General features: G+C 47.2%; 1 protein-coding gene across 5 annotated transcripts in view; it reads right to left on the bottom strand.

Annotated features, from left to right (window-relative positions):
- FAM131A (family with sequence similarity 131 member A) overlaps window positions 1-26108 on the bottom strand; it is a 57823-nt gene that overhangs the window by 18877 nt on the left and 12838 nt on the right. For 2 of the 5 annotated variants that reach the window (XM_081008230.1, XM_081008232.1), the window contains exons 2-3: window positions 19394-19533; window positions 3578-3671 (exon numbers count right to left, since the gene is read on the bottom strand). In XM_081008230.1, the coding sequence (XP_080864356.1) occupies window positions 3578-3671; window positions 19394-19533 (234 nt within the window). Of the gene's footprint in view, window positions 1-3577; window positions 3672-11887; window positions 12012-19393; window positions 19534-26108 lie in introns of those variants that run through there. The other 3 variants (XM_081008229.1, XM_081008233.1, XM_081008231.1) reach the window with 2 other exon arrangements.

Genomic DNA, 26108 nt, shown 5'->3' with positions numbered 1-26108 from the left:
ATACACACTGGTCAGGCTTGTGGCCTGGGGAGGTCACTTCACTGCTGCTAATGCAGTGGCTTGACTTCACTTTAGGAGGCGCACTCCATTGTCTCTTGAGACACACAGTTGCGAACATCAATGCCACCTTGAGCTCCTTGGATGGAAGTTGGGTTGTAAATTCAGAGGTTCTCAAACTGATCCACAGACCACTGGTGGTCCTCAGGTGTTTCAAGGGCATAGCTGTCAATTTTCAGATTTGAAAATAAGAGATCACCAGCCTCACCTGTCCCAGGGACAGCCTATGGGATATCTAACGATCCGGGATAGCAGTGGAAAGCAGCGGGAATAATGGAATTTCCCGCAAAAAAAGGGAAGGTTGACAGCTATGTTCAAGGGGTCTGCAGAACACCTGATAAGATTGATAAATGGCCCTGGATTTGGGTTTTTTTCTTCACTGACAATGAAGATTCTGACTATTTTGCCCAAATACACCACTAAGGTCCTGGGCATAGGGCCTGTGATATTCATAATAGGATACTTGTGGAGTGTACTAATTTTTCCATAAACTCTACTAGTTAGAGGCCTATCTCCGAAACTCAAGGCCCACAGTTTTCATAAAGCAGCCCTGGTTTTGAGGTTGCTGTCACCATTGAAGAGAAGATGTTTATTAAGTGGTCTGCACAGCCCCTAGGAAAGCGCTTTGAGAAATGCTGGCCTAATGTGTTTGGAATGATTTGATTTGGTGTTTTTCAAACTGTGTTCTATGAAATCCTAGGTTTTCTCGGAAGCCTATCAAGAGCCCAGAAGCTCAATAATGGTGGGCAAGATGCCCAAAAGGCCATTACAGATGTTCCACTGCAATGTTCGCACATGGGAGAGTATGGGCGCATTGTAGGAGGCCTCTCAAATGGGGGGGGGGGGGCAAACAGGTAGGCCTAACACCTCTGTTTATCCTCCAGTATTAACTAGTTATTCAGTATTAACTGAAATTAGACCATGTTCCAGAATGCTAAAAAGAAGAAGAAGAAGGTACAGGGACTCTGGAGTCTTGGCAGATGAATCCATCCATGGCAAACCAATCTATGCAGAAAGGGTTTCCTGGGGGGGTCAGAAGATGGGTGGTACAATTTTAAGAAAATTTGCATTCTTAGTAAAAACAATGACAATATCATTAAAGTGCCAATGTGCCTCTGGGCTGTCTTCAAGGCAGGAAAATAACTGCCGGGGGAAATCACACAGCCAAAAGCAGACTCCGGAAAAATGAAGGGAGCTAGGAAGGCAGCCATTTTGCATGTGTTGCCGCAAAAACAAGGAAAAATCTCCTGCGGCAACCTTAAGGGTAACAAATTGATGGTGGCCCATGTGTTTGTGGCCTTGCTTGACATAGGACCATTGACAAGTAGGTTATTGCAAAACAAAAGAGGAAATGCATTACCAAATAAAATAGAATGTAGATTTGTATAGGTTTGTGACATTGATTTAAACAGAAATGCAATGCAACTCACCATCGTGGGGAAGAAGGTGACCATGTGAGCTGTTTGCATGCTCAGGAAGTCTCACTCCTTAGCATTCTTTCTTTTTGCCCGTCAAATTGAGGACTGTACCATCTAAGGTAAGATATTTGATCATCCAATAGACAAGGGAGACAAACAGAGAACTCCTCCTGCCTTGAGGAAGTACCTGCAGGAGAGCAGGGTGGGAGGAGTGGAAGAATCTCACTCCTTATCTCATGGGTCTCTTGACTTGTGTCTGTCTGCAGAGGCCTTCCATGGCACACTTGGAGTCCCACCCCCCTGCCGAAACTTGGCTTGAAATAAACTTTCTTTAGCCCACAGAAGTCTCTTTTCAAGACAAATTGTGGCACAGAGTCATTTCAAGGAGGGGTGTGCAGCCAAGGAGTTGCAACTACAATGTACATTTCACCATGGAGGCCGGCAATTATATTGGCAACATTCCCCGCAATCCAGTACAGATTTAATTTTGGATCTAATCTGCATATTACTATGGTGAGATACGGGAGCTTTTCATTCTAATTATTGCATAGGGCTTCTGCCCACGTTAACTTCTAAAATAACCCAAGGGAGCCATGCTGGAGGAGACCCCAGCTCACTCCTTCATGCTAATCCTCCTCTCATTTCAGCTTGGGCTGCTGTGGGGAGGCAGATCAAAAGCAGGCAACGTATTTTATTACAGTGGCACCTTGCTTCTCAAACCCCTTGGGTCCCAAATGCCGAAAACCCGGAAGTAAGTGTTCTGGTTTTCGAACATTTTTTTGGAAGCTGACCATCCGATGTGGCTGTCGGCTATTGTTTCTGGGGTGCCTGCACCAATCAGAAGCTGCCCCTTGGTTTTTGAACATTTCGGAAGTCAAATGAGCTTCTGACATGGATTAAGTTCGACGCTTTAGTTTTTGCTATTTATTTTGCATTTTTGTTTTTGAGGCTTTTTCAGTTAATTTGTTTTTGTGAATGTGTGGAACCCAGTTCAGCTACTGGTTGGTTGGTTGGTTGGTTGGTTGTGTGACTGCGGAAATAGATAAAAGCTCCTCATCCAAACAATGACTATCACCAGTGCAGGTAAGTAAAAAAATTAATTTTAATTTTTATCATCTACAATACTGTCTTATTTATTTTATAGTACAGTACATTGATTATTGCTTTCATTTTATGGATCAATGGTCTCGTTAGAGAGGAAAATTCATGTTAAATTGCTGTTTTAGAGGTTGTTTTTTAAAGTCTGGAATGGATGAATCCATTTTGCATTACTTTCTATGGGAAAGCACGCCTTGGTTTTGGAACGCTTTGGTTTCGGAACAGACTTCTGGAACAGATTAAGTTTGAGAACCAAGGTACCACTGTATTTGAAAGCCAAAGGGCTGGGACTTTCTTACTCACAAGCCAGAAGACAGTCTTAATTCAAGGTTGTACTGGCTGTCCAATTCTTGAAAGCGGTGAAGGGGAACAGGGGGCAGCAAATTCCCTCCAGCACCCCTAATGATTGCAACTGAGACTTTGGCAGTGTACACAACATATATTTAAAGCACATCTCTGCCCCGCCCCAAGAACACTAATCTGTTAAGGGTGCTGGGAATGTACACTACAGTTTCCAGGATTCTCTGGGAATGAAATGTCCTTTAAATGTACGGTGTGTATCCACAGTATGTCTCTATTTTCAAGTAGGATTCAATCACATGCCGTCAAATTCAGTTTTGTGCAGCTATAGTGGATTGGGACATCTTGAGCTAAAAATCCACTCCCCCCAAAAAATAGTCTTTTTGCATTAAGGAAAGTGACAGGGAAATACTCTTTAAAGCATTGGATTGCGCTTGCTTAGTTGTGTAATCTCCCTGTAAGTAAATCAGGATGGGTGCTCAATAAACAAGACACCTGGAAGCAGCCCATCAAGTAGGAAAGTTGAGCCAGTAGTGATTCAATGAGTTTTACTCTTGCCTTATTGTTGCTTGGATGCTGCTAGTTGCTTTGAGCTTCCACTGGGAAAGAAATACAGAGCGTACAGTGACTGAAATGAGGCCCAGTGTTGTTGCTTCCCCCAGAAATGGAGACACTCTCATCAAACTCCATTCCTAGCCGCTTACCGTGCAATGAGGACCGGGCGAGGGCCGCGATTTCTTGGATGGTGAGCGCTCGCCGGGACTTGGGTAACATTTCGACAGTGTCTTCAACATTTACCTTCAAGAGAAAAGGACAGTGAGGTCAGAGGTTGCCTCAAAGAGGGCTCAGGCAGATGTCTAGTTGTAGGGTATGTGTGTGTGTGACCCTCCCTGTGCGTCTGTGTATAGCGTGGTTCGTTTTTCCATAGAGCTGAAGGAGGACATTCTACGGAATTCAAACTGTTATACAATAAAATGCAATGCGTAAAAAATAAAAGCAGCAATAAAAATACAGTTAAATATCATGCAGCATCTAGCTCAGTGCATTGCAATTTGCAGAAAAATCAATGGCAGGCAGAAAAACCATTAAGTGGCCTGGCAAGACCACTAGCAATTTCAGACTGGTCGGCAGAGAGGGGTAGTTTGAGAACCACTGGACTAAGCCTCACCAACAACTCCGGAAATAAAAAATTCTGGTAGCTGGGTGGACCTTGGGGGTGGAGCCAGAATACTCTGGGGGGTGGGGTGGCTTAAAAAAAAAAGAGTAAAGGACCCCTGGACGGTTAAGTTTAGTCAAAGGTGACTATGGGGTTGTGGTGCTCATCTTGCTTCCAGGCCGAAGGAGCTGGCGTTTGTCATGTGGCCAGCAGGACTAAACCGCATCTGGTGCAACAGAACACCATGATGGAAGCCACAGCGCATGGAAACGCCATTTACCTTCCCGCTACCACGGCACCTATTTATCTACTTGCACTGGTGTGCTTTTTGAATTACTAGGTTGGCAGAAGCTGGGACAGAGCAACAGGAGCTCACCCCGTCACTGGGATTTGAATCGCCAAACCAAGAGGCTCAGTGGTTTAGACCACAGCACCACATGCATCCAGGGTACCAGGAAGTAGGGTTGCAGTCCAGTGCAAAAGTTTCCTGTTTGCCTAAAGTGTACATCCTTGGGGTTTTTTAAAAAAGAAATGTTGGTTCAGCAACAGCCCCAAAGAAAAAGTCCCCAAATCAAAACTTGACCTGGTCCTGGTTTTGTTTATTTGGGTCAGCTGTTAATTGTATTTATGAGCCACAATCAATACCAAGTGGACCAACCAATTACAAAAGAAAGATGCTGATTAATCACTTTAGCTGATTGATCAACAGATTAAGGACCGAAACCTCGCCCATACTTCCTACAGGGGCGCACCAGAATAGCACAAGGAGAAATAAATAAACATGTTGTGAACCCTTGGCCCCATTGATTAAAATTTGCCTTTGCTAAGCAAAGCAGAGCCTTGATTAATTCACCAATTGAAGCTTTAATTGATTAATCTATTAATTAAACTGCTTAAAGGTCGTAACCCTGTTTAAAATACATAAATCTGAATATATAGTTCTGCGCCCGCTTCACTTCCCTGAGACGATCCACAGTGGCAGGGTTAACAGGGTTTCATTTCATTTAGATCAGAAGAGCCCTGTGAGACTTAAGCTGTTTTTGTAATATCAATATACAGATGTACAAGTGCAGCTTACTGGAAGCGAACGGGCTCCTACACTCAACAGATCTCCAGGGAACAGCTGTTGCAGCCCCTCCACAAGGCTGCCCACCCAGTTTCAGCTAACTCCAGCTTAGACCAAGGATAGCCTAAATGCTGCTCTCTGGATGTTCTGAACTACGGGACTGCCTCTCCTGGTATGCCCCGCGAAGGACCTTAAGGTCCACAAATAACAACACTTTGGAGGTCCCAAGCTGCAAGGTGTAGATTGGTCTCAACTAGGGCCAGGGCCTTTTCAGTACTGGCCCCGACTTGGTGGAACGCTCTGTCACAAGAGACTAGGGCCCTACGGGACTTGACATCTTTCCGCAGGGCCTGCAAAACAGAGCTGTTCCACCTGGCCTTTGGTTTGGACTCAGTCTGACCCTTATGTTTCCCTCCCCTTATGGTTTTGATTTATGGGCTACTATTAAAATGAGGCTGCATTTTAAATTGTGTTTTAACCCATATTTTAATAAACTGGGGTTTTTGTTGGTTTGCCCCCCCCCCCTTATGTTTTATTGTCATTTTATTGGTGTTAGCCGCCCTGAGCCTGGCTCTGGCTGGGGAGGGCGGGGTATAAATAAAAAATATTATTTATTTATTATTATTATCTCCCATCTTCCCTGATCATTTGCCATACTGGCTGCGGCTGATGGGAATTAGAATCCTAGAATTGGAAGGGGTCCCTGAGGGTCATTTAGTCCAACTGAAACATCTGGAGGGCACTAAGCTGGTCAGCCAGAAGCTAGGCGCTCTAGGCTCCCTCTCTCTGCCTCTCAACCCCAGCCAAGAAATTCTGAAGCAGTGATTCCCAGACTTTTTTAGCCACGCCCCCCCAACTCCATAAACTCATCCCCAGTGCCTCCAGCCCTCCACGACAGAGGGCATTATTCAGGATAGCTATTTGCACCACCCACTAAGGAAGAGAACGCAAAAAATGATTTCAAATTGGATGGAGGGTCTGTGTGTTGAGATCCCTGCATTGCAGGGGGTTAGACTACATGACCTGCAGGGTTCCATCCAATTCTGTGATTCTAAAACTCAAAATAGTAACAATCACAGAACCATAGAATTGTAGAGCTGGGGGGGGTACCCCAGGGTCATCTAGTCCAACCCCAATGCAATGCAGGAATCTCAGCTAAAGCGTCCATGACCGATGGCCATCCAAACTCTGCTTAAAAACCTCCAAGGAAATTAGAAATCACCCCAGAATTGGCCCTACTAAACATCTTCCAAGACAATAATGCCCACTCACACCACAAGGAAGTCATAACCCACCTGCTCTCAGCAGCCAGAAACACCATAACCAGACACTGGAGAGACCTGTCAGGAATAAGCATGGACCAATGGTACCAAATAGTACGGGAAACAGCTCTACTAGAAAAAATAGCCAATAAACTGAAACTGACAATGGGACAAATAGAAGAAGACGCCTTCACCCCGGTATGGCTCCCCTTTATAACATACACAGCCCAACAAGACAACAACAAGAATCCACCAATAGCATACAAATCAATATGGCTAACCTGATCCAAAACACCCACCCACCCCACTCAGACATGAAAACAAAGACCACCACAGCCAACCACAAATGAACAACCACACCCTAGGCCAACCCCAACCTCTCTCACCACCAAAGGAACACAAGTGAACAGCAGAGAACCTGCACAAGCAACGCTGACACAAAACCCCACATATATTAAGTAAATCAGAAACATCACCACCCGACCCCACCCCTACTCATCTTTCGCCCCCCTCCACCTCTTTCCCCCTATTCTTCCTAATGTCTCAACAAATGAAACCGATTTTTTAAAAAAAGTTACATGGAGCAAAAAATACGAGAGACATTGCACATACCTTTGTAAATCAAGAAAATCTTTTTTAAAAATACATTAAAAAACCTCTCCAAGGACGGAGAGTCCACGTCCACAACTTCCTGAGGGAGACCGTTCCACTGTTAAACAGCTCTTTACTGTTCTTACTCAATTGCACTGCTAACTATTTAGTTTAATAAGTTCAAGTAAACTGATGAACTTGATCCAAAGTTAGCAGCTTCTCAAATTTCAATAGTCATCCAAACCCTTATTGGCCCCCTGCTGCTCCCTTGCCTCTTAGCACCCTCTAGATAATCTCACCACCCACCAGGGGACAGTACCACCCACTCTGGGAACCTCTGCTCCAAAGGGTGTCCCCTTCTGAAGGCGATCAGGAAAAAGATTTCGCTAGTGATTAAGGATCTTTGAGTTTCTTCTGTTAATTCCAGGCACACTCGCTGAAAGTTTATCATGGATCAGTTTAACAAAAGTTGACCAGCCAGCAAAAATATGTGTTATGGTTAGGCAAAGGTAAAGGTAACCTTCCCGCCACAGCGGTACCTATTTATCTACTTGCACTGGTATGCTTTTGAAATGCTAGGTTGGCAGAAGCTGGGATAGAGCAAAGGGAGCTCATCCCGTCACAGGGATTCAAACCGCCAGCCTTCCGATCGGCAAGCCCAAGAGGCTTAATGGTTTAGCTGAGTGGAAAAGGTAAATAGACACCAGCATACCTTCACATGCAAGAGGGGAGAATGGGGATGCGCTCAGAGCACGGTCAGCAGACTTAACCCACTGCCCATTTAATCCATGGACAAGTGACCCCAGAGAGCAATGTGCACAAATGGAGAGTCTCAATCTGGCTGTGTGCAGACTGATTAGTCCCTGTGCATATTCTCTGCTTGAGGGCAATGCATATTGCCTGGGCAATGTTCAAAACATTTTTCATCACATGTGTCAACTTCCCATTAATGATTATCCACCTATTGATCATATATTTCACAGCAGTGTGCAAAATTCCTTGTTGACACTGTTGGTTTATGCAACCCAGTTAGAGAAGCCTGGATCTACCCAGGGTTTGGCTCCCTGATCACGATGAGACCCTTTGCGCCTTCTTGATTTCGAAGAGGCTCACATAAGGATCCATTTTCATGAATGATTTGCAACAGCGGGTAAAGAATGCATGAGTTGCAGCAGCAGCAGGCTGCAAATGACACTTGCACACAAGCAGGCCTAGTGGTCACAGCAGCTCCTCCCAGTTGGTCTGGCCCCAATGAAGCCGTTGATAGGACTGAAGGTCCCTGACTTCCCAGTGCTGCCTAAGTCTCCTCCCTCGGTTCCTTCCCCAGCAGCCTAAGGCTCTGTCATCTTGTCTCTCCTTGCTCTGCCCTCTTCATTTCTCTGTGTGTTCTGGGAGACCAGGGGAGAGGGGAGCTGGTCACAGCAGGAGAGGGGGATCCCCTGGATTCTTCAGCAGGCTGCCTCATCTGTGTCAGCTGGCCCCTTTCCTCTCCTGCCTCTGAGTCTGGACTGCCCTCTGCCCAAAAAATTACTCCAGGGACCGATGCAAGAACTGTCCGTAACAATCGGTGGCAAAATCCAAGATTTTCATGTAGATGGGAGTCAGCGCCACCAGTGTGTCCATCCCACATTTTCACACCCAACCCCAAAATAGGGGAAGGGGGGATCCTTAACAGTCCATTTAGGACTAAGCATGCTCAGAGGGCACAGAATTCTTCCTGACTGCGAGGGGTGGTGTGTGAGAGAATGGAAAATCAGTGACAAGGGGGAATGGAATGGAGTGGCTGAAGATGTCAAGAGAACAACACTCCACACTGCCACAACTTAATAATATCACTGTACATGTCTCTTTGGAGAGTTGCATAAGTTTAAAAAAAAAAAAATGACAGGTCCCTGACCCCGGGTAGATTACAATTTAAATTTTGACAATGGAGAGGACAACAGAAGGAGGGCCAGGAGAGGAGAGGAGAGGAGAGGAGAGGAGAGGAGAGGAGAGGAGAGGAGAGGGAAGGATAAATTACAGCATGATGTTCACAGAACTGAACTGGGGATGGATCCCTTCCTGCGTATAAGCACCCTGCTGTTTCAAAGCAGCCCAAGAAGATGGAGTGGGTGGCTGCTCAGCTTGATGTGCAGAAAGTGGCAAGGAAAGGAGCCGAGGTGCTCCGTGTTTGTACCTGCCAAGCTGCCAGTCCCTGGGGTGGAGAGGCAGCTGGGTATAATGCACAAGGCACTGTGATGATTTTTATCAGGGACCGCAACGGAAACAAGACACCTACTCTCTCTGTGTGTGTGGCAGAACGATTGAGGATGATGGAAGGGAAAACAGAAAGCACAATAATGGGTAATGCTTCAGTCATTAAAGTATCTTGACACACGGGCCCTGGAAGAAGCGTCTGCAGCGGTGCAGAGAAGGCTTAGCAAAAATGAAGCTAAGCCGTGCATCTCTCTCTTGTGTGGAACGAGATGGTGCCCACCCTCTGTCTGGGAAGAACAGCTCAGGGGTTGAAACTTGTGGAACCAAGGTTTGGGTCAGCTCAAACCCATAAGACAAGAGTGCCTTAATAATCTGTAGCAAAAGAACAGAATAGGGTGCAAACGCTACAGACAGCTGCCTTCTGCGGCATTAGCTACCCTTCCCAATTTGGTGTCATCCGCAAATTTCATGAGCATCCCCTGAATTCCTTCATCCAAGTTGCTTATAAAGATGAGGAACAACAACGGTGCCAGGGAAGAACCCTGCAGCCACCCCTCTTGTCACTTTCCCCCAGGATTATGAGAAACTGTGAGTGAGCACTCTTTGCATTCGGTCAGTCAATCCACTACAAACCCGCTTAACAGCTACCTCGTCCACTCGACATTTTACCAGCTCTTCCACAAGAATATCATGGGGAGGGGGCTTTGTCAAAAGCCTTACTGAAATAGAGATACACTACGTCCACAGCGTTCCCCTGATCCACCAAGCTTGTAACTCTATCAAGAAAAGACACGAGATTTATCTGGCATGACTTGTTTTTCAGAAACCCATGTTGGGTTTTTGTAATCGCAGCATCCTTTTCTAAGTGCTCACAAACTAACTTACAATTTCTTACTATTCATTTCCTCCCAGTTTTCAACATACAAAATGCTTGATGGTTCTCCTCCTCTAACCAACAGCCGTGTGCTTGAACGTAAGAGACAAGCTAGACATGAGAACTGTGATGAATAAATAAAAAGCTTTCAGGTCTGATTAAACTTTGCAGCCAGAGGGAGAGTTGATCCAGATCAGGAATGCTGGGGAAAGCAACCTAGGAAGTTTCCTTATACCAGGGGTCAGCAAACTTTTTCAGCAGGGGGCCGGTCCACTGTCCCTCAGACCTTGTGGGGGGGCGGACTATATTTTGAAAAAATAATAATGAATGAATTCCTATGCCCCACAAATTACCCAGAGATGCATTTTAAATAAAAGCACACATTCTACTCATGTAAAAACACGCTGATTCCCGGACCGCGGGCTGGATTTAGAAGGCGATTGGGCCGGATCCGGCCCCCGGGCCTGAGTTTGCCTACCCATGCCTTATACCATGAGAGCAGAAGAAGAGCCTGTTGGGTCAGGCCAATGACCCACCTGGGTCAGCATCCTGTTCTCACAGTGGCCAAGTCATAACTTTGGTCCATCTAGTTCAATACTGTCTACACAGAGTATGCTCCTCCAGCTTTTGCTGGACTACATCTCCCATCAGCCCCTGCAAGTGTGACCAGTGGCCAGGGACAGTGGGAGTTGTAGTTCAGCAACATCTGGTGGGACTCAGCTACACCGGCAAATAAAAGAACGCTTTATATGCGTTGTTTATGCATTCTAACACTGTGACACCAGATGGTGATGTGGAGTTCCGTTTTGGCTAACCCGATTTCTCATGCAAAGTTTGCAATGCCTTTAAGTGAAATGCTTCTTTGATGTGTCTAGATCCAGTATACACTGACAGGCAGTGGCTCACCAGGATTCCAGACAGGGGACACTCCTAGCCGTACCTGAAGATATTGGGGGTTGAACCAGGGACTGGTTTTCTGCCACTGACCTGCAGCCCTTTCTAAAGGGATTTAAACCCTTTCGTGCTGTGCCATCTTACAAATGAAAATTGTCCCCTCTTCTATTTGGAAAAAAACTCCCATACATGTCTACAAGGAAAATGGTCCCTGCAAGGAGGATTTTCATTTGGAGAACACACACCCAATCTGGATCAAATAAAAATAAAAACGAAGCAGACAGGAGATCTATTCATCCATCTGTACATCACCACATCTTTAAAAAAGAACCCCTTACCCAGGAAACGGCACAATCTATTATTTACCTAGCTTCTGTGGCATTTTTCGCCTGCCCCGTCACATAAAGATCTCTGGGTAGCTTCTGATAAATAAGTGAAAACTACAAGAACGACATTAACTATTCAAAAAAATTAATTACGAAGTAGGACGCAAAGCCCCAAACGCTACATAAATTATGGCTTTGTGGAGCTGTGAAGCTGGGCCTCGCGCACACATGCACAAGCATACAACGCCTTCTCGCGCACGACAAATGGGGCAAAGTTCCCACGCAGGGCCCATTCCCAGCCCGCAGGGAGGTCAGCAGCAGCACATCATGGAAACGTCTTCAGGATGAGGGGTTGCGCAAGGCAACAGGTGCAGCGCAGGGAGACGGCTGATAAGGTGCGCAGAAGTTGTTACGAGAAACGTTTAATCGGCTGTCCGTCCCCACGACACGTGCCTATATGCGCAGCAGGGAAAAGCAAGGGGGATGCCCTGTACTTTGGACCCTATTCCCATGGCTGCATGTAGGTTTATTTGCAGGCTCCATCCTCCCTCTCCCCAAGTCCCTCCTGCACGGAATAAAAGCCTTCCTGGAGCCAGATCCTGGCCTGTCCTTCTGCAAGGGAAGAGTGACCCTCCTAGAGGACCCTTACCTGCCCCCTCCGGCTTCTCCCTCCTGGCGCGGCATCAGCGCCAGCGGCTCGCAGGCACCGCCAGGGGCTCCTTCCGAAGCGGTTCTGGACTTGTAGCTTGCAACGAGGTGCATTTCCATGGCAACCAGTCACCATGGACTGATTTCTCCCAGGATACAGGCCTGGCTTTGTGCTGACGTCAGCGCAGCACGAGACGTAGTATAACGAGCGAGCCACAGAGACAGGCCATCGCAGGAGCTCGGGGCTGTGTGGAGAGGAAGGGGAGGGGGTCAAGGGGATAGGGGCTTGGGGCTCGTTCTCCACAGGGTGGCAAGCTTGCCTCTGGACAGTTAGGCTACAAGCTGGGGGTGCCCTGTGTATGGCTGAATGCTCTGCTGCTGCACCATACCACTCTTTTTTTGAAAATCCTCTCAGACAGAAAGCTAGCATATCAGGATGAAGGCTCATCAGCAGGCTAGCTTTCTGTGGGCAAGGAATGTTCATCTACAGAGCAGCGTCCAGTCATGTGGGCGCAGGACTTGGGTCTAAGGCTCTGGTTCTGGGAGAAACCCCATTTAAGAATCAGGCATCTGTTGCATTTAAGGTGTCTGCCAGGAATTCTTTCTTTATTTTTTATTTCATTTCTACCCCACCTTTTTCTTCCAATGAGCTCAAGGCAGCGTATCTGGTTCTCCTCCTCCCCATCTCATCCTCACAACAACCCTGTGAAGTAGGTTAGGCGAAGAGACGGTGGTTGGCCCAAGGTCACCCCAGTAAACTGAGCAGTGGCCGAGTGGAGATTCGAACCCTGCTCTCCCACATCCAATCCAACATTCTAACCCAGAGCTTTCCAAACTGTGTGTCGCAACACGTTAGTGTGCCAGCTGCAGTGTGTAGGTGTGTCATGCAAACACTCCCCACCGGAAAGGGGTTAGTTTAAGCTCTGGTTTGCTAGTAAAACTAAGTTGCTGCGTCGCGAAATGGTGCGGGTCTAAAAATGTGTCACCGACATGAAAAGTTTGGAATGCTCTGCTCTAACCATTACGCCGCACAGGGAGGGGGAACCTGTTGTTCTCCATTATGTTGCTGGACTTCTTGCTCCCATCAGCCTCAGCCAGCAAGGCCAATTGGGACCAGTTCACCCAGCCATAACTGCTTTGAGGGCTTCTTTTTACAATCATGCAGTATGTATATAAACTTTGTGAAATAAATGGTCAGGATTATGGATGTTTTGATGGCAAAAATATATGTGGGGGGGCATCAAAGGTCCCCCATGCCTGCCTTACCTCAACTTCCCTGTGTAGCGCATTCATCCTGCAGTAGGACCTATCCATATTCACTAGATTCTAGCTCAGTGTTTCTCAAACTGGGTTCTCCGGCTGTTGTAGGACTACAACTTCCATCATCCATGACCACTGGTCCTGCCAGCTAGGGATGATGGGAGTTGTAGTCCAACAGCACAGAGCCAAGTTTGAGAAACACTGAGTCCTTTATGTCTACTTGGAGCTGCAACCACGCTTCAAAGTCTTTCATCGATGCCCCAATATGTTTAACTGGACGTTTAAGAAATTGAACCCAGGACTTTCTGCCCACAAAGGATTTGCCTTCTGCCGCATTTGTAGGGTGTCTCTGGAAAACCCGAACCCGTGCACTCTGCAGTCCCTCAAAGCCGGGCATGTGAAATGGTGCTCTCGGGCTGAGCTCAGGCACCCTACTTGGGGTGTACTTGCAGGCAGCAAATGCACACCCAATTTAAAAACAATTTTCCTAAAGAGATTTTTCTACTGCAATCTGGCGTTCACATTCTAAATTATTTTATCCTTTTAGTATCGCCGGCACTCTTTCGCTGGGTGTATACTAAAGAGCAGAGGTTCAGATCTGCAAGTAAACAAACAAGCAAATAAATAACTATTTCTATCCGGCCGTTTCGGCTCTTAAGGGAGCGTTCATGGTGACTCACATCATTAATAAAACACAGTCCAAACAATAACCATAAAAAATTATTACAGCGGAACAAAAATGAAGCAGTAGAGGAAAAATTAACACAATAGAAAGCCTCGCTTTCCCACTCAAGCAACAGATAGCTCCCCCCACCACCAACCCCCCCCCCCCGTCTGCAACATTGTTAAAGAGGTGTCAAAATACAGAGTGGGGACACAGCCAAACCTCCTGCAGCAAGGAGTTCCACCAAATTTACAGTTAAATTTCATGCAAAAGCTCTCACCATTGTTCAGAACGTACTGGCAATAATTGCAATGTTCTGGCTTTTACACAAAACATTCTGGCAACTGGGCTTGGTTCTCTCGTCTCATACACACAACAACAACAACAATTTATTATTTATACCCCACCATCTGACTGGGTTTCCCCAGCCACACACACACCACCCTCTGCCCAAATATGCTGGCAATTCTAGATACTGGCCTGGTAGGATTTCCAGCAACCTAGAAAAAAAGCAGCAACCTAGGACTCAGCTACATTAGTTTAAAAAACCAGTGTTTTGAATGTGTTACAAACATGCGACACCAGATGGCGATGGAGAGCAAAAATAAATTATTTGAGATTTTCAATAGTGCTTTTTTTTTGTTATAATGATTTATTTCTGACTGATTTATAGGGTATTTTCCCCTGTGTGTAGATCCACCCCTAGGCTGCTCCAGAGCTATTAAGAGAGCTTTGATATGTAGAAATCATCAGCTGAGGTGACGCTCTTCATTGCTGCAACTAACTTGATTGCCTGAACATTGCTGCTATCCTACTGCTGTTTAAAGGAACAGTTACAGGGGCCATACAGTTGCTTGGGTATGGGGGTGTATTTACATGGGCACAGAGACATGTTTCCCATGTGATCTAAGGTTCTACAAGGGGGCGGACACATCTACTTCAGCCTGAGGGCTGCATTTCTTTCTGGGCAACCTTGCAAGCGCCATATGCCAGTGTTGTCGGAGTCAGAGGCTAAAGTTGGCAGAGCAATGAATGTTAATTTTACTTTGGTGAAATTCGTTTCTACACACACACAGGTGGATACACACATACAAAAAACGCTGTGAAAATACTATTTTTTTTTTAAAGAAAAAAAAACTTTGAAAAATACATTGAGTTTGGCATAGCTCACTATTGCCATCTAGTGTCACATATGTGTATTGCACTTCACAACACATTTAAAACGTTTTATTTGCAGCTGTATAGCTGAGTCCACACACAGAGAGAGCAACGCATCCTCTGTGCAGATGAGCAAGAGACATAATCAGTTTGACGACACAGCCAGGCAAAAACAATAGGGATGGTGTGGTGTGGGACTTGTTGAGGGGTGTGGCCTGGAGTGAGGGGTGTGTGTGGCTAAGGGCCAGGCAGAGAGCCCCATGACTCTTCTGCCCCACTTTCACCAACCAGCACCTGGCCTCGTTTTCTCACCTCCTGAGAACTTAGACGAGATTTAAGCCACTTCCCATAAAGTTATACTGACTGCAGACCAACAGCTGGCTTGTCCTTCAGAACACGCCACTTGCCTTGGCGAGAGAGAAAGGTGAAAGGAACCCAGTCTTGGGGACGCAGTTGCTCTCTCCAAGCAGGCTGCTTGGATGCTACCCGATCAGCAGCACAGCTTTAGAGCCCATCTCTGCAGCATTTGGTGGGACTTGGCTGCACGGTAGCAGCCACACAGGTCTTGCCATTCTTGCATTTTCCCCCCTGGTGCTTTCTGGAAAGCACCCCCACCCCCCCACCTGCACTCTGAGCAGCACTGCCAGGGAAACAATAACAAAACCGGCTGGCTTATAAAACCTGCCATTTTCAGGCACACGGCATCTGCGCTGTTGTTCGAGGGTGTTGTCATAGTACCCGAGGAGCAAATCCAAGATTGGGGCTCCCTTTCTCTGAGGCCTCCAAGAGACATGGAGCAAAGGGGTGGCTCCTTTCTAACAGGATGCTCTGCCCCGCTAAGAAGCAGGGCAGAGCCATTCAGAAAGACAGAGCAGGGTCCAACAACATATAAAGGGTCACAGGGTAGCCACCCCTGTTTTGCAGGATTCAGGAGTACCCTCTCACTGCTGAAACAGCAATCTTAAATCCAACCCTGCGGATATTCATCTGAAACACACACACACCCAATGGACCATCAAACTACCAAAACACAGTGGATAGAGCACAGATCCCTCCTTCAGCTTTGAGCATCTCCAGCAGTGGCAGCTGGTACTCAAGGAGCTGGAAGACAGAGAGAGCCAGCTAATTCTTGCTTTCTCCCCCATCCTCTTCCCTGCTGAGTTCTGCAAGGGAGGAGGAAATGGACAGCCAGAACCACCTGCTGCACTTGGTTGTAAGAAGGCAGGTCGGCAGGGGCTGGTTGCGGACAAAGGGCAGTTGGTGGGGCAGTACCCCAATGGGCAAGCCTCAATTGCGTAGGGCTGCCTCTGAAGACAGTTCAGAAGCTTCTGCTGGTGCAGAATTGGGCAGCCAAGTTGCTCACTGGGACAAGACGGTTTGAGCATATTACACCGATCCTGACCTGACTGCACTGGCTGCCAGTTAGTTTCTGGGCCAAACTCAGAATGCTGGGTTTGATCCGGAAAGCGTTAAATGGCTCAGGACTGCAATACCGCAAGGACTGCCTCTCCCCATATAAACTGTCCTGGACTCTGCGTTCATCACCTGAGGCCCCTCTTCGTGTGCTTCCTCTACGTGAGGTCTGGAGCACGGTAACACCAGAACAGGCCTTCTCTGTAGTGGCTCCCCGTCTGTGGAATGCTCTCCCCAGGGAGGTTTACCTGGTGTCTTCATGATACATTTTGAGGCGCCAGGCCAAAAAGTTCCTATTCAACCAGGCCTTTGGCTGATTAATATTCTACAGCCTTTAAAGTGTGTCTGTGGGAAGGGAGGGGTTATTGTTCTGTTGTTTCGATTTAATTATTTACTTGTGTTTTATCTTGCATTTTATTCTGTGAACCACCCTGAGTTCTTATGATGAAGGAATCACTACCTGTTGGGAGTAGGCAAATAATCTGACCCAATGTGAAGCAGCTACCTGTGTTTCTGTTAAAGGTAAAGGTAAAGGGACCCCTGACCATTAGATCCAGTCGTGGCCAACTCTGGGGTTGCGGCGCTCATCTTGCTTTACTGGCCGAGGGAGCCGGTGTACAGCTTCCGGGTCATGTGGCCAGCCTGACTAAGCCACTTCTGGCGAACCAGAGCAGCGCACGGAAACACTGTTTACCTTCCCACCAGAGTGGTACCTATTTATCTACTTGCACTTTGACATGCTTTCGAACTGCTAGGTTGGCAGGAGCAGGGACCGAGCAACGGGAGCTCACCCCGTCGTGGGGATTTGAACCGCCAACCTTGTGATAGGCAAGCCCTAGGCTCAGTGGTTTAGACCACAGCGCCACCCGCATCCCGTGTTTCTATTACCTGTGAGTATTTACAGGTTTTCATGCTCCGTGCTGTGAAAAGCTTCGCCAGTGTTTGCAGACCAAGCTGCTGTTAATAGGCGTAGGGTAGGAGCAGGCCAGCCAGGGGTTTGCTTTGGTCAGTTGACAACCCTTGGTGCTTCCTGGCTCCCTTGTGAGCAAGTCATTGGAAAAGTCATAATTCTGGCCAGGCCAAATCAGCGACCTACTGCTTTCGACTTATTAGCCATTTAGTTAGAATGCTAGGAGCAGGGACCACCCGGGGCGAGGTAATTGAATTAATCCCAGCATTTGAAAGAAGGCCCCCCCTGGAGTGTGTAAAAAACCCTGAAGCTGCTAAAGTCAGACAGGGACAGCTCCCAGGGAGTAGGAAATGCAGGATGAGAGATGAGATTCTTTAATGGCCTGATCTTTAACAGCTGACTGCATTGGGTAGGATGGGTGACTTTTCTTCCTGACAGATGTTCTGCACCTTTAAGCAACTGCGCTATCAAGGTCAAACAAAACCAGCAACAGAAAGGACAGTAAAATTTAAGAATTCAACAGGTATACCTTTGCCCATCAATGCATCTCATGTCCTTGTCAGGCTGCACCAGTTGAATTTCCATCATAATTTGCTTCTGGTAAAAATGCAGAAGCTATGCAGGCGAGTGGGGGGTGGGGAGAGGCAGAAACCTCATCCTACTGAAACCATTGACTTCTCAAATATGAAATATATTTAAAAATTAAAGAATTGTCGAGTAGCACCTTAGAGACCAACTAAGTTTGTCCCTGGTATGAGCTTTCATGTGCATGCACATATCTGAAGAAGTGTGCATGCATACGAAAGCTTATACCAAGAACAAACTTAGTTGGTCTCTAAGGTGCTACTAGACAATTCTTTAATTTTTATATATATTTCGACTGCATCAGACCAACACGGCTACCTACCTGATTCTCAAATATGAATTCTGAAGGGCTTTGCCATCAGAAGCAAGGTAAGTCAACCTTCTCCCTCCTTATTTTACATATGCATATAACAGTGTTGCTGTGTATAAAGCAAAACTGAACATGCCTCCTTCCACTGGTACCCTCGCCCTGTCTTCTTGCCTGCCTTACTTCATTGCTATTTTCTGCTTGAACTGAGTCTGCAGCTTTATGTAAGTAAACAATATTTTTATATCCTTACATTAAGGACTTCTGTGTGGTTATTTTGTTTAGAGGGATAATAAAGGGAGAATCCAGACTGCCAAAGGCATCCTGGATAATTATACAAAGCCATGCAGCTTTGTCTCCGGTTTCCATGTTAATACCGCAAAGGATGATATATTTTTAACTCTGCTAAACTAAACACTAATCTTCCTCAAGTGAATAAGAGGAAGGCTAATTAATAAATAATAGAGCCTCTCCTACTCTCCAAATCCATCCCAACAAGTTCAATTGTCACACTCCTTATTTTGCGCATTCACACACACATCACCCTGTTTTGCTGTGCATGAAACACAACTGAACTGAGCCTGTATCTTTTCCCTGTTACCCTCACCCTGTCTTCCTCTCCTCTGATAGACGCTTCTCCTTGGAAAAGCTTGAGAGTGTAAGCTCCTCAAGGCAGGGACCTCTTTTCAGTGTGGAACACTGTGGGCGTTAGTGGTACAGTACAAATGCTAAATAATATACTCAGTGGCTTTGGGAAAGGTGAATTACGTGCTGGGGAATGTTACAAAAGGGAGTGAACACGAAACCTCCAATATCGTAATGATGTTATACAAATCTATAGTTCTACAGCCACACTTGGAATGCAGAGCACAGTTCAGCTCACAGGACCTCAGAAGGGATATTGTACAGCTGGAAAATGTTCAGAAAAGGGCAACCAAAATGTACTACAACTCCCAACAACCCTGGAGCTGATGGGAGTTGTAGTCCCAAACCAGTGGAGAGCATCAGGTCGGGGGAGGCTGGAGCTGACAAGCAGAGAACCAATGGACCAATAGCGCACAACTCTCCCTTCTTTCCCGCCCCCGTGCCACGCAGGAGCTCCCACCATCCGCCAGCTTAAGCTACATGCACCTTAAGGCTGTTGCTGCAGCAACATCTATCTCCCCCCGCAGTCCTGCCAGCCTAGAAGCAGAGTGATGAAAAAGGGCACCTCGAGAGAATCCTGGCTGTCCACAGAGCTTTGGCGAACCAGCCTGCGCACTAGGGAGGTCCGGGTGTGGCCCAGGGGCGAGAGGGCGGGCAGGGACTTCGCCTCCGTCCACTCCACGTGCAAAGTAGTGTCCACAGCCACTGCAGGGGAGAGCAGAGAGTGAGGTCAACCTCCGGGGAACAAGAAGGAGTGAGCAAAAGCAGGCGGTCTCCCTTTTGCAACCAAAAATCAGGCTCGTCACATTGCACAGCACATAATCCATTCATGGAACCACCCCCTGGCTGTGAGATTGTGGCAGCAGGCATGGGCTTTCAAAGAGGGTCAGAGGACTGTGGTCACATCCGCATGACACACTGTGATGGCCTGGGAATCTGATTCAGAGGCTGAACCGGAGGAATCCTAGCCTGCACAGGAGTCCCTGCCTCCAGGGCCAGCTGAGCCGGGGCAGGGCCTTGAATCTGAAGCGCCTGCACCTGTGCCGGATCCTCAGGAGCAGACACCAGATGAATCCACTCTGGTGATTGAGGACCTATTGCCTACAGGTGCGCCTCTCCCAGCCCTGTCAGGGGAAGGTGAGCCTCCCCCTGGGTCCAGTAACCCTCCAGCCTCTCCTGAGCTGTAGAGGCTCAGGGCAGAGAGGCGGAGGGAACTGGGTTCTCTCAGGAGGAGTGCTCGCCTTAAGGCCAGGAGAGGCTGGTCACCTGTGGGCCAGGACCGCCCCTGGCCTCAGAGAAGATAAAGGCCAGTCAGCCCGGTCCCAGGTTGCAGGAGCAACGTCGTTGGAAACCTGTTTCTGCCAGCACCCAGACCTGTTCTTCCAGAGTTCCCGACCTTGCCCGGCTCCTTGCTTTGGACCTCACTTTGCCCTTGGTGGACAGACTCCAGACCCTCAACCCAGGACCGGACTCTGACCACGCCTCATGGTAACCTCCCACCGGGACCAGCATACACACATTGAAAGCATTCTTATACGACTTTCACAGTCGCGGCTCCCCGCTTCCCAAAAATAATGCTGGGAACTGTAGTTTGTTGAGGGTGCTGGGAGTTGCAGTTATGTGAGGGGTCTCTCGGCACCCCAAACTACAGTTCCCAGGATTCTCCAGGGGAAGCCTTGACTGTTTACAGCGGGGAAAGAGTGCTTTATGTGTATGGATGTGACCCTGGTGGTGGGTAGCTGGCTTCATGGCACATCCAGGATCTTTGACCCTGAAAACCAGCTGCAGATGGGCAGCAAGAGAAGGGCAATGGCTATGCCCTGCTTGTGAGCTTTCCATGGGCATTTGGTTGCCTTTGGATTCCAAGCACCTGCTTCGTTTTCATTCCACGCTTCCTCCAAGGAGTTCCAAGTGGATTTCCTCTCATTCTTATGCCTGCAACAACCCTACGAGGTAGGCTAGCCTGAGAGACAGCGACTGCCTCCAGATCATGCTCTCAGCTGAGGGGAGGGATTTGAACTCTCACTTGCCTAGTCTTTATTTAAGGTAAAGGTAGAAAAGGTAAAGGACCCCTGGACGGTTGAGTCTAGTCAAAGGCGACTATGGGGTTGTGGCGCTCATCTCGCTTTCAGGCCGAGGGAGCCAGCGTTTGTCCACAGACAGCTTTCCAGGTCATGTGGCCAGCATGACTAAACTGCTTCTGGTGCAACGGAACACTGTGATGGAAGCCAGAGCGCACGGAAACACCATTTACCTTTCCATCACAGTGGTACCTATTTATCTACTTGCACTGGTATGCTTTTGAACTGCTAGATTGGCAGGAGCTGGGACAAAGCAACGGGAGCTCACCCCTTCACACGGATTTGAACCGCTGACCTTCTGATCAGCAAGCCCAAGAGGCCCAGTGGTTCAGACCACAGCGCATACCACACTGATTCCAATTCTGACAAAAAGCAGGAATTTTGAAGCATGGACAAACCGTGGGGTCTGTCTCTCTCTCCCCCCCCTCCCCCAGTCACAATCCACAGGCACATTCTGTATCAACAGTGGGGAAACCTTTGCAACTCGAGGGCAACATTCTGCTTCTGCGTAATCTTTCAGGGGACACATGGCTGTGGCAGGCAGAGCCAAGAACAATATTGGGAGAAGGAAGGAATGAACATTTCACTTCAGTGAAGTAGGCAGATTTCCACTCACAAGCCCCTCTCTATTGTCCATTCAAGCAAGTAGCATTGTCAGAGTGGAAGGACTCCTTGAAGCCAGGCAAAGTTGCAGTCAAGGAAGGTGCAAAGCAATGCTAGGAAGTGGCACAGCCTTGAGAGGGACCCAAGGGCCACATGGAGCACCCTGGAGGGCCACATATGGCCCACAGCTCTGAAGTTCCCTGTACCCATCCTAGATCTATTTTTACCTGTGTTATAGCAACTTCCCACCAAAAAGGAATGGATAAGTAATGTGATTGACTATTATGTGGAATTGCCAAAGGTAACAGCTAAAATAGGAGAACCTAAAGATGATTGTTTTGTGGAAGAATGGAAGCTTTTTTCCGGACTGTCTAAAGAAATATTATAGTACGATGAATTTGCAAGCAGGATTTGAACTATGAGCAACAGAAGGAATTAGAAGTTATTGTATCATTGTTATGGTATAAAAGACAGAAGATAGGGTGCTGCAAGGGGGAGAAATAAAAAAACACCATGGAAAAAGGGGTGGGAAGTAGACAAAACAAAACAAAAACGTTATGTATTGGAATATATATATGTGAATTTTTTGATATTTAATAAAATACAACTGGAAAAATACATCTGTTATAGCAACGGATAAAAGCAGATATTAACTGCCTAGAGCAAAGCATGCTGGCTTCCAGATGAAAGGTTTTGCTACCAGAATTTAATTCCTCTGTTCTCTCACTGGAATAACTGTAAGGTTTTAGAGCCGCATCACACATTCAAAGCACATCCCATGCACATTTAAAGCTCACAACGTCTGCCAAAGAACCCTGGCAATGGCAGTTTCCCCCTCACTGAGCTACAATTCCCAGCCCCCTTAATGAACTATAGTTCCCAAGATTCTCCGAGGGGAGGAAGGTATTTTAAATCCATTTTTGATGTGCTTTAAATGCATGTCATATGCAGAGTCAACCCATTGGAACTAAATCAACAAGTTGCTTGCAGGGAATGACTGTGGCTCAGTGGTATAGTATCTGCTTTGTACTCAGGAAAAGGTCCCAGTTCCAATCCGTGGTATCTCAAAGATGGCGCTGTGTGAATCCTCGGAGAGCTTCTGCCATTTAGCATAGAATAGAGCACATGTGGGGAATCTGTAGCCCTCTGAATATTTTGGTGGACTACAAAGCCCATCATCCCTGACCGCCGGCCATGCTGACTAGGGCTATTGGGAGCTGGAGTCCAACACCATTTAGACTAGACCAGGGCTTCTGAAACTTGGGCCTCCAGCTGTTTTTGGGCTACAATTCCCATCATCCATGGCCACTTGCTAGCTAGGGATGATGGGAGTGGTAGTCCAACAATAGCTGGTGACCCAGGTTTGGGGGGCCCTGGACTAGATGAACCAGCAAGCTGTCTAGAGATAAATTAGCTTCTTACCTAAAGTCCTCTGGTTTTAATGAGTCTGCTCTGAGTATGCCTAACAGCAAACACCACCCATTGTGGTTAACTGCATCCTTCCAGGACCCAGTGCAAACTTGTCTGATGCTGAGTCAAACCATTGGTGCATCTTGCTGAGTATAGTCTACACTGGCTGACACTGGCTCTCTGGGATTTCTGGAGATGCTGGGGGATTGAACCCGGAACCTTTGGCTTGCAAGGCAGATCCTTTACCACTACGCTGCTCCCTCTCTCCTCTGTTTTCTGCAGCTCCTGCCAGGAATGGAGTGGGGGGCTACCAGCTGACCCCACACCTCTCCTAGCTCCCTAGGCTGCTTTCACCTGCCAGGGAAAGCAGAAATTAAGTTTCTCCTCTGCTCCATTATTCTGCTGCTGCTCGGATTTCTTTCCTGGGGCTTTCCGAAGGAGACCTGCAGACAGTGGCTGGCTGCATGGGGCTGTGTGCCAGGAACTGCATTCAGTCTTCGGGGACTGCTAAAGGAGCTTGTCGGGAGATGTGTAGAGTCGCAGAGTATAAAGCCAAGGCAAAGTGTCTGCCAGCCTGCCTCTCCTAAGCAAGCAAAAGGAACAGGATACACACATCCACACCTCCCGCCTCTGAGCGCTGCCAGGTTTTCCCCCGGGCACCCATGCCACTCTCTCTCTCTCTCTCTCTCTCTCTCTCTCTCTCTCTCTCTCTCTCTCTCTCTCCAGGAGAATCAGGTGGTGGTGTTCTCCAAACGATAGCCCTCCGTTTTCAGAAAATGTGGACTTCTGGCAATCTGATGCTGAGGGTAAATGACAGGAGTTGCAGGTGCCTAGCGTACCCTTTCTGGCAAGGTCTCAAAGACAGCCTGGTTGGCAGCTGGCAAAGAAAGTCAGAGTGACCGCTGAGTCAGTCCAGCCCTGTGATTCACAAAAGTGGTACCTGCAACAAAACGTTGCAGTGGAGAGGGCTGCTGTTCAGGATCCTGGCTATTCCATTCTATCTGTGCCCGTCCCCCTCCGTGAAAACAACGGTCCCTGACTACAGCAAAATATACGGCTAAAAGACCCAAGTGGGTATGTGTGCGCCACACTCCCCATGGAGAAAGAGAGGCTAGGATTTGTTGCTCCCAGATTGTCTAGAATTCTGTAGCAGTCAGCATTCATGGGAACAGTGCATGCATCCCATAACAAAAATGCTTAGGTAGCTGCTGGGCTGCAGCTCGTTCCACTAATAATAATTGTTTCATGGCTCTCACTCCAGCCGCCTGTTGGGTCCACCTGTTATCGCAAGCCTGAGAGCAAGGCTCTGGCCGGTCTTAGCCATTGCATGCAAGCTCTCCTGCAGACTCCTGCGTGCAGCAGGAGGATCTGTGACTCTCCACAGGGCTGCATGTGCCTGCTTCAGCCACAGTCCCAATGCAGAAACGACTTCTTCCTGCCCATCTAGCTGAGATTTATGGCGGTTCCAGTTCACTGTGTGATCCCTGATCCTCTTTAATGCAAGGTTGTGGGGGGGGGGGTGTTGTTGTTTTTCTGCAGATTCCACACAATGTCTGTTGCCATCATCAAGATGCCAGTCATGTTCCCCCTCCCCTATTTAATTCATTTTCTCCCCAGGGAAAATGCAAGAATTTAAAGAATAGCTATGTTTTGCCATTGACCTGTTTGCAATATTTTAACAACAATATTCAGCCCCCATCTGGAAACATCCTTAGAATCCTCTGGACCCCTTCAATAAGAATTGAAATTAATGCCACAAAAGTTACTCACTCGAAATACCTTTACCAGCGTATACTTGCCCACACGTACCTATTTATACTTGAGATAGCATAGTGGGTTTTTTTAGTGCTATGAATAGTATTTTTCAGCGTGTAGAAGGCTGTTTTAAAAGGCGATTGTTGCTTGTGGTGTGTATACTCCTGTCACTCTTGCCTCTAGGCAGTTTCCATATTGTTTGAAAACCCCGCAAAGCACTTTTGGCCAGAAGTGACCTCGGGGCAAAATAAACAGTGTGTAAACGTCCGCACTCCTTCCCCACCCCACCCCCACCCCCATGAAAAATAAACCTCTCTCAAATCACTTCAAGCTTTCAAGCTCTGTTAAAAATGAAAGTAAAGTCCTGCCCACAAGAAATAATTTTAAATACCGAATGAGGGCAAAGCTGAATTTCGGGGAGAACGATGGGTTCACCCGCACTGGGCACTGAGCCAAGATGGGTGTTGGAGAGGATACTCGATTCGAGATTGCATGAATTAACATATTGCTTGCGTACGGTGTACTGCATATGAAACTTAGCAAGAATGCACCACTGGACAAGTTACTGTAGTTATACGTTGTCCTTATATTTACACGAACATCAATAAAAATTATCTGGAAATGCAACAATGATATAGAATGGAAGGTGTGAGGAGGGTATGTGTGCTGAATCTTGGCATCAGACAGGGTGCCTCCAAAATGTGAAAGCCCAAAGTCTGCCACTGATGAGGGCAATACCTTTATTAGGCCAACCCAGAATAATGTGCAAACCTTTCAGGTCCACAGGTCTCTTCATCAGGCCAGAGCAAAGCTGGGGGGGGAGAGGAGTTGGCTTGGGGTCTGCCTCTGGTCAGAGCCTTTAGATGGGATGTGGGAGCAGGTTGCAGATATTGAAAAGGGGCTCTGGTCGGCCAAATGGTGATAAAAAAGGATAGAACTTTCTTTATGTGTGCAACAACAGCAGCAAGAATACTCATTGCAAAGTATTGGAAGACACAAGAACTTCCCACACTGGAGGAATGGCAGATGAAACTAATGGACTATATGGAACTGGCGGAAATGACTGGTAGAATCCGTGACCAGGGAGAAGAGTCGGTGGAGGAAGATTGGAAGAAATTCAAAGATTATCTACAGAAACACTGTAAAATTAAAGAATGTTAGAGTGATGTTGGATTGAAAATAAGTGGTTTCCAGCTGTACAGGATTTAAAGTTATAGATAGACTAAGATTAAGGATTAGGATTAAAGAAGTTTAAGGAAATGGAAATTTGGCTTTTAAGAGGTAAAATTTTAATGTTATATTATATTAAGATTAAAGATTGGGATTAAAAAAGAGGGAAAGAAATTGCTGGACAAACAATTTGAACTGGAATACAAAAGAGGGAGGTATGAGGAGGTCCAGAAAACAAGTAAATTTAAAGATGGAAACGAA

The sequence above is a fragment of the Podarcis pityusensis genome (assembly GCF_964106645.2).
Source record: "Podarcis pityusensis genome assembly, chromosome: 5".
NCBI classification, from domain to species: domain Eukaryota; kingdom Metazoa; phylum Chordata; class Lepidosauria; order Squamata; family Lacertidae; genus Podarcis; species Podarcis pityusensis.
The sequence above is the reverse complement of the archived record's forward strand: the minus strand, read 5'-3'. Positions and strand labels throughout refer to the sequence as shown.